Source organism: Babylonia areolata, chromosome 5 (assembly GCF_041734735.1).
Source record: "Babylonia areolata isolate BAREFJ2019XMU chromosome 5, ASM4173473v1, whole genome shotgun sequence".
In the NCBI taxonomy this organism is placed as follows: domain Eukaryota; kingdom Metazoa; phylum Mollusca; class Gastropoda; order Neogastropoda; family Buccinidae; genus Babylonia; species Babylonia areolata.
The window spans coordinates 8859737-8868995 of NC_134880.1; the positions used below are offsets into that span (position 1 = coordinate 8859737).

Here is a 9259-nt window from a genome sequence, read left to right on the forward strand (position 1 = left end):
GGGACGGGACGGGGAGGGGAGGGGACAGGGAGGGGAGGGGACGGGACAGGGAGGGGAGGGGACGGGCAGGGGAGGGGAGGGGACAGGACGGGGAGGGGAGGGGACAGGGAGGGGAGGGGAGGGGAGGGGACAGGGAGGGGAGGGGACGGGCAGGGGAGGGGAGGGGACGGGACGGGGAGGGGAGGGGAGGGGACGGGACGGGACGGGGAGGGGAGGGGAGGGCAGGGGAGGGGATGGGACGGGGAGGGGAGGGCAGGGGAGCGGAGGGGAGGGATGGGAACGGAATGACGGAATAGCAAAGAGTGGAAAAAGTAAGCAGTGGAACAGAATAGGCAAGTCATGCATGTAAAAAGCCCCCTTGCGTACGTACGAGTGAACGTGGGAGTTGCAAGCAAGCCCACGAACGACGAAGAAGAATAGAATAGAATAGAAAAGAATAGAGTGGAATAAGAATAGAATTAGAATTACACTAGAAAAGAATTAGACTCAAATTAGAATAAGAAAAGATTAGAATAAAAATCAAATTAGAATAAATTCGGAGGAAAAGAATTAGAATAGAATTAGACTCCGAATAGAATAGAATAGAATGAGAAAAGAATAGAATTAGAATCAAATTAGAATAAAGTAAAATCAAAAGAATTGGAATAGAACAGAATTAGACTCAAATTAGAAAAAGAATAGAACAAGAAAAGAATAGAGTAGAATAAGAATTGAATGTAATTAGAATAAAGTAAAATGAAAAGAATGAGAATAGAATATAATTGATTGAATAATTGATTGATATGGATACTTATACAGTGCCTGCCCTCGGTTGGAGACCTAGCTCTAAGCGCTTTACAAACACAGGGTCATTCACACAACAGGGTAGAGCCGACTGACGGCTGCCACTGGGCGCTCATCATTCGTTTCCTGTGTCATTCAGTGAGATTTCATGCTGGGCAGAGCCAATGCAGCAAAACGTTTTTGAAAATGTATTTTATCCCTCTCTTTTTTCTTCATCTCCAAAGTTGTGTTTAACGTTTTAACTCTTTCCATACGAACGGCGAAAGAGACGATGTTAACAGTGTTTCACCCCAATTACCATCGTCAAAATATTGCAAGTGGAAGGCTCTTATACTGAAGACGTGAATGTTGACAAAGAATACCACAATTATGACGACGGAAGCTAAAGGTTGGGTCATTCAGACACCCACTGGACATCCGAGGGGTCTGTGTAGAGGAGAAGAGAGGACTGGCTGTACTGAGTGAGTTAATGTTAAGTTTTGTGCTGCATCTTGTGTTATTTCTCTTTATGAGATACTGAAGTTTTGCATGTCGTATTCTATCTTCAGTTGTAAAAATGAGAGGGCTTCTACATGCATGGTCAGTTTTACCTCACTGTTAATAATAATAATAATAATAGTATTTATATAGCGCTGAATCTTGTGCAGAGACAAATCAAAGGGTGTGTGTGTGTGTGTGTGTGTGTGTGTGTGTGTGTGTGTGTGTGCGTGCGTGTGTGTGTGTGTGTGTGTGCGTGCGTGCGTGCGTGCGTGTGTGTGTGTGTGTGTGTGTGTGTGTGTGTGTGTGTGTGTGTGTGTGTGTGTGTGTGTGTGTGTGTGTGTGTGTGTGTGTGTGAAGGCACCCATATTCCGTTTCCAGGGGTGTCAGTATATAATTATTTGTATTTGTATTTCTTTGTTATCACAACAGATTTCTGTGTGCAATTCAGGCTGCCCTCCCCAGGGAGAGCATGTCGCTACACTACAGCGCCACCCATTTAAAAAAATTTTTTCCTGCGTGCAGTTTTATTTGTTTTTCCTATCGAAGTGGATTTTTCTACAGAATTTTGCCAGGAACAACCCTTTTGTTGCTGTGGGTTCTTTTACGTGCGCTAAGTGCTGCACACGGGACCTCGGTTTATCGTCTCATCCAAATGACTAGCGTCCAGACCACCACTCAAGGCCTAGTGGAGGGGGAGAAAATATTGGCGGCTGAACCGTGATTCGAACAAGCGCGCTCAGATTCTCTCGCTTCCTAGGCGGACGCGTTACCTCTAGGCCATCACTCCACCTCCATCATTATGTGTGGTAACATTCTCTGTTTTCCAATGGCAGGGATCCAGTGCTTTTGTTTATGGCTCCATGAGTTTCACCGATAAACTGGCCAACGGGGTTGCTGTGGAGATTGTGCAGATTTTTCATCCTTGTGTGTGAGTACAGTGCACCCTGTGTGTGTGTGTGTGTGTGTGTGTTGTGTGTGTGTGTGTGTGTGTGTGTGTGTGTCTGTTGTGTGTGTGTGTGTGTGTGTGTTTGTGTTTGTGTGTGTGTGTGTGTGTGTGTTGTGTGTGTGCAAGAGAGCAAGTGTGTGTGTGTGTGTATGTATGTATGCGTGTGTGTGTGTGTCTACATGTGTGTGAACGTGGTGTTCTTTCTCTTTCTCTCTTTTTTGTTTGGTGTTTTGCTCTCAAAATCATGATCAGGAGACATTGTTGTGCATTGTTCTTTTCAGTCTTTTAGTACTAGCAGTAATAGGGTGTGAATTCTCATTTGATTTTTTTTTTTTTTTGTACTGCTGTTGATTTGCTTGTCTGTATGATTTTCTTTTCTGTTGCTGGGTGTGCTCACACCTTTGTGTGTGATGCATTTTTTGAACATGTTGATAACTTTGGTTATCGTACTATGAGGTTTGTTTTGTTTGTTTGGGGGTTTATTGTTTGTTTTCCTGCTGAAGCGCATTGGGCTACGCTGCTGGTCAGGCATCTGCTTGGCAGATGTGGTGTAGCGTATATGGATTTGCCCGAACGGAGTGACACCTCCTTGAGCTGCTGAAACTGAAACTGCTGGACTTTTTGTGCAGTTGTTTTGTGATACACTGAGTTTGTACATATGTATAACTATGTGGGGAGGTGAGGGGGTTGGTGTGGAAGGCAGGGGGTCGGGGGGTGGGGGTGGGGCGTGGGTGGGAGCGTTGGGTTGATGCCACCTACAGAATCAGGTGTTGGACTTTTAATCCAGTGTTCACCAGTGATTAAAGTTCGAGTCCCCGTTTGAGAATGGCGTTGTGTCCTCAGGGGGAAAGGCACTTTACTCCTACTTTCCTCACTGCACCCAGGTGTGAACCCAGACCCTCACAGGCTGTATGGGCATCCTTAACCACTCTACCACTTTCCTCTGCAAGCTCCAGACACAATGGATATGAAGCTCTGCTCCTACGGAGGCTGTAAAGGGGTGCTGGAGCTTTTTTTTTTTTTCCACATCTGTAGATCATTCTGCTGTCCCTTTCCCCTTCTCAAGGCCTGATCAGTGTGTTGGGTTTATGATGAGGCATCAGCTCCCTTGTCTTTCCTTAGTATTATTATTATTATTTATTATTATTATTTTTAACAGCAGATGTGGTGTAGCTTTAACGGATCCCTCTGACAGGCGTAATAACCGAGTGGTTAAAGAATTGGACTTTCAATCTGAGGGTCCCGGGTTCAAATCTCGGTTGCAGCGCCTGGTGGGTAAAGAGTTGAGATTTTTCTGATCTCCCAGCTCAACATATGTGCAGACCTGCTTGTGCCTGAACCCCCTTCGAGTGTATATGCAAGCAGAAGATCAAATGCATATGATAAAGATCCTGTAATTCATGTTGGCGTTCGGTGGGTTATGGAAACAAGAATATACCCAGCATGCCCCCCCCACCACCCACCCGCCCCCCGAAAATGGAGTATGGCTGCCTACATGGCGAGGTAAAAACGGTTATACATGTAAAAGCCCACTCATTTACGTTCAAGTGAACGTTGGAGTTGCAGCCCACGAATGAAGAAGAAGAAGAAGAAGGATCAGTCTGCCTTTTCTGACACCTTGAAACTGAAACTAAAACTTGGATTAACCCATTGAACCCTATGCCTGAGTATTGGTCTGGCGTCAGATTTTGTCTGATGAAAGTGTTCCTGTTCCTACATACCCTTGAGCTGCAGAGACAGGGAACTAACTTCTACAGCGAAAGAGCAGATGGACAGGTCTACCAGCTACTCTGAATCCAGGACCATCATTAAGGCCTCCTTCTTCTTCTTCTGCGTTCACTCATATGCACACGAGTGGGTTTTTATGTGTATGACCGTTTTTACCCTGCCATGTAGGCAGCCATACTCCCTTTTCGGGGGTGTGCATGCTGGGTATGTTCTTGTTTCCATAACCCACCGAACGCTGACATGGATTACAGGATCTTTAACGTGCGTATTTGATCTTCTGCTTGCATATACACACGAAGGGGGTTCAAGCACTAGCAGGTCTGCACATATGTTGACCTGGGAGATCGTAAAAATCTCCACCCTTTACCCACCAGGCGCCGTCACCGTGATTTGAACCCAGGACCCTCAGATTGACAGTCCAACGCTTTAACCACTCGGCTATTGCGCCTATCATCATTAAGGCCAAGCTGCAGAACAAGTGGAAGCAGCAGCATCCATGCCACAACAGAGCTGACTCATCGAGAGCAGGTAGCCATTTTCAGGCTCAGGACAGGCCACAACCGCCTAAAACACCACCTATACACGAAACTCCGTATCGGCAACACAGAACAGTGCCCCTGCATAACAGGCAGCCAGACAACAGAACATCTGCTGCAGTCCTGCCCACTCCACCAAGCGCTCCAAGAGAAAACCTGGCCCGACCCAATCCCAGCGGCCCAGAAGCTGTACGGAGGACTGGAGGACCTGCGACGTACTGCCGCCTTCGTCAAGGAGACGGGGGAATCCATCTGATAAATGACGAATGAGACAACAACTTCTACAGTATTTCTGGATGCGTCCTCAGAGAAAAATAGAACGTTTTTTGCCTTTTTTGTCTGCATCAGTATGGCACGGAATCGTGCCAAGGCTGTAAAGTTCCCAGGAATTTTTCTTCTTCTGTATGACTGTTTTTACCCACCCTGTTTGGGGGTGTGCATCCTGGGTATGTTCTTGTTTCCATAACCCACCGAACACTGACATGGATTACAGGATCTTTAACGTGTGTATTTGATCTTCTGCATGCGTGTACACATGAAGGGGGTTCAGGCACAAGTAGGTCTGCACATATGTTGACCTGTGAGATCAGAAAAATCTCCACCCTTTACCCACCAGGCGCCGTTACCGAGATTCGACCCTGTGATTCTCAGACTGAAAGTCCAACGCTTAAACCACTGGGCTAATGTGGACGTCTTTCCCAGGGGTGAATGGTTTAAAGTAAGAGGAAATTTTGTTTTATTTTGTGTCATTTCAGGAAGTGCTGCCCGGCGTGTAACCCGTATTACAGAAAGGTGCAGAGCTTCGTTCCAGGTGGGTCAGCGGCCTTGGCCTTCATAGGACTGTTGACCTTCATCGTTTCATCAAGAGGCGCCAGGGCAAAAAGTGAGACACTTTATTCTTTACAGTTATGGTTCCTGTTAGAACTTGTGCCCAAAACGTGAGACACTTTATTCTTTATTCTTTACAGTTATACGTGGAGTGATGGCCTAGAGGTAACACGTCCACCTAGTAAGCGAGAGAATCTGAGCGCGCTGGTTCGAATCACAGCTCAGCCGTCGATATTTTCTCCCCCTCCACTAGACCTTGAGTGGTGGTCTGGACGCTTAGTCATTCGGATGAGACGATAAACCGAGGTCCTGTGTGCAGCATGCACTTAGCGCATGTAAAAGAACCCACAGCAACAAAAGGGTTGTTCCTGGCAAAATTCTGTAAAAAAAAAAAAATCCACTTCGACAAGAAAAACAAATAAAACAGCAGGGAAAAATACAAAAAATGGGTTGCGCTGTCGTGTAGCGACGCGCTGTCCCTGGGGAGAGCAGCCCGAATTTCACACAGAGAAATCTGTTGTGATAAAAAGAAATACAAATACAAATACAATAGTTCCTGTTAGAACTTGTGTCCAAAACCTGAGTCACTTAATTCTTTACAGTTATAGTAACTGCTACAACATGTACCTAAAATGTGAGGCATTTTATCCTTTACAAATATAGTTCCTGTTAGAACTTGTGCTCAAAACGTGAGACACATTAATCTTTACATTTACAGTTCCTGTTAGAACTCGTATCTCAGAATTCTGAGATTAGTCTGGAAAAGAGTGGATGTTGAACAAGTACAAAGATACACCTTGTCCACCTTGGGAATAAAATAAATTGTGATATTGAGCACACTGCTGGTGAGAATGATCGCAACCTAAATATTGTCATCAATACTGTAAGATTCACACATTCAAACTACTTAACCCCAATCGTGGATTCAAAGTCTGTATTGTATGACGGTCACAGTAGCAGAGTGGCTAAAGCGTTGGACTTTCAATCTGAGGGCCCCGGGTTCGAATCTCGGTAACGGCGCTTGGTGGGTAAAGGGTGGAAATTTTTCTGATCTCCCAGGTCAACATATGTGCAGACCTGCTAGTGCCAGGACCCCTTCGTGTGTATATGCACACAGAAGATCAAATACGCGCGTTAAAGATACCGTAATCCATGTCAGCGTTTGGTGGGTTATGGAAACAAGAACATACCCAGCATGCACACCCCTGAAAACGGAGTACGGCTGCCTACATGGCGGGGTAAAAACAGTCATACACATAAAAGCCCACTTTTGTAATACACAAGTGAATGCGGGAGTAGCAGCCCATGAATGAATGAAGAAGAAGAAGAAGAAGAAGAAGAAAGTCTGTATTGTATACACTGAGTACTGCCATACACAAACTGAACGCTTAAAAAAGATTTTTTTTTTCTTTCACCATACAATACATATCAACATTTGCTCACTTTCCCACTAAACAGCAATGTATCCCCCACCCCTGCAATGCCAACAGACAGACAGACAGACAGAAAGACAGACATACACAGGAAATAAAAAAGGTGACACTTGAGTGCTGACTTGATTTTTGCACATAGGAACCACAGGGATTTCTTAACTCACTCAGTATGGCCAGTCCTCTCTTCTCCTCTACACAGACCCCTCGGATGTCCAGCGGGTGTCTGAATGACCCAACCTTTAGCTTCCATCGTCAGAATTGTGGTATTCTTTGTCAACATTCACGTCTTCAGTATAAGAGCCTTCCGCTTGCAATATTTTGATGATGGTAATTGGGGTGAAACGCTGTTAACATCGTCTCTTTCGCCGTTCGTATGGAGAGAGTTAAAGTTGGTTCAGCAGAGAAAAAATGGATAATTGAGAGCTGAGTGCATTGGGGTTTTTTTTAATAATTTTTTTTCTATCGCTAGGTTTGCAATTTTGACACAGCATCGCACAAAATCATCTCTTCAGTGATTCTATACCACATTAATACATATTCAGTCTGAGATTATGTACAAAATGGATTTTGTTTAATATTGACATGAATGTGCTTAAACTACAGCAAGACATACATATGGCACACACACATATGCACCCCCCCCCCCTTTTGCTGTTGGTTCATGAAGAATGAAAATACGCCTGGTATAATATTACATATTATGTCGGTCAAAAGTTTTTCGCCATGATTTTTCAGCTTTTTTTATAATGTTCTTTTTGTTAATCATGCACATCATCAAACAAAGGTATGTAGTACAACCAACTATTGATAAATTTATTCAGATCAGAGTTTATTATAGCAATATGTTTTTTCTATCGTGAAATCATGTTTTTATATGTTTAACAAAAAAACCCAAAAAAAAACAAAACAAAAAAAACCATTCAAAAATGGTATACAGTTATTCCTTTAGTTTTACATTGCACTTTGTTTTTCTCTCAGTGTTAGAAATCAATATCAACGACCCTGACCAAGACAGTGCGGCCCCACAAACCAACGGCCAGGTTGTCAGCGACCCCCGCATCACCACCAATGGCGAGGTCACCGCCGTCCAATCAGGAAACGGCACGGTGGTGGGGGACCCCTCATATGGTGACTAGCGGGTCACCGGCCAGGCGCACAGTGGCTGAGGTGCACAACAATCGCCCGGTGTCTGTCAACGACTGGACAGTTGAAGGACAAGGAAACTTTGACGAGAGAGAAGACGCCTCTCTGTTGAAACACTGAGGGACTGCTGGAGACTTCTAGAGTAGCGGCCCTTGGCTGTCAAGGGGAGGGAGGAAGGGTTGGAAAAGGGGAAGAGAGAGAGAGAGAGAGAGAGAGAGGTTCACTGCAGTCGCCCTGTCTCTGTCAATGACTGGACAGCTGGAAGCTTGGGTAAGAGAGAGAGGGTGCCCCTCTTTTGAAAAACACTAGAGAGCGCTGCTAGAGACTACTAGAGTAGCGGCCCTTGCCTTACCGTGGAAGGGTGTGGAAGTGAGGGTGTGTGTGTTGGGGGGGGGCGGGGGGGGGGGGGGGGGGGGGGGGGGGGGGGGGGGGAGAGGAGGGAAATCTGTTGAGTGGAGAAAGTTGACCGGCGTCTTTTATGGCTGTGGGGATTATATGTGGAAGGTGAGCTGTATTCAGGTTTCACATCGACATCCAACTCAGGCGATACGGCTGACAGGAATTATCCTAGGAAATTGGGGGGGGCAGGGGGGGGGGGGGGTAGGAGAAAGCTGTTGAGTAGAGAGGAAAACAGAAAAAAAAGGCCTCAGTTACGACAGTGGGGGTGTGGAGGGGTGGGTGGGTGGGGGGAGGGGGCGTAGGAGAAGATGGGGGATGGGGGGGGAGGGGGCATAGGAGAAGAGGGGGTGGGGGTGGGGGGGGGGGTAGGAGAAAGCTGTTGAGTAGAGAGAAAAACAGAAAAAAAAGGCCTCAGTTTCGACAGTGGGGGTAGGGAGGGGGGGAGGGGGGGCCTGGGGGGGGGGGGGGGAGGGGGCGTAGGAGAAGAGGGGGGATGGGGGGGAGGGGGCATAGGAGAAGAGGGGGTGGGGTGGGGGGGGGGGTAGGAGAAAGCTGTTGAGTAGAGAGGAAAACAGAGAAAAAAAGGCCTCAGTTACGACAGAGGGGGATGGGGAGGGTGGGATGGAGGTGGGGAAAGGGATTGAAGGGACTGGGTTCTTTTTTTTAAAACAACGATGATATATATATATATATAGCCAGTAGAGACGGTTGTGGTGACTTGCCGTTGGTTTATCTAAAAAAAAAAAAAAAAACCCCCAAAAAACCCCAAAGAAATCAAAGGCTCAAAGGGTATTTATATATTGCACTCTGTGTCCTTAGCATAGTGATCCAGAGCACTGATAGTGAGTGTCCACATGGGGGGGGGGGACCTGGGGGGTGGGTGGGGGGGGATGGTTATAAAAGAAATTGACACCACAAGCCACTATTATAATCAATACTCACAAACAAGACGGATGGAGTGTGTCAGTGACAAAGTACACACA

The 9259-nt window shown here is 46.2% G+C and overlaps 1 protein-coding gene across 1 annotated transcript in view; it reads left to right on the plus strand.

Annotated features, from left to right (window-relative positions):
• Nucleotides 1-8256, plus strand: part of LOC143282354 (major facilitator superfamily domain-containing protein 12-like) — a 36234-nt gene extending 27978 nt beyond the window's left edge. The window contains exons 10-12 of the mRNA XM_076587965.1: nucleotides 2097-2191; nucleotides 5229-5356; nucleotides 7713-8256. Of these exons, the coding sequence (XP_076444080.1) occupies nucleotides 2097-2191; nucleotides 5229-5356; nucleotides 7713-7870 (381 nt within the window). The 3' untranslated portion in view covers nucleotides 7871-8256. The remainder of the gene's footprint in view (nucleotides 1-2096; nucleotides 2192-5228; nucleotides 5357-7712) is intronic.
• Nucleotides 8257-9259: the final 1003 nt, after the last annotated feature.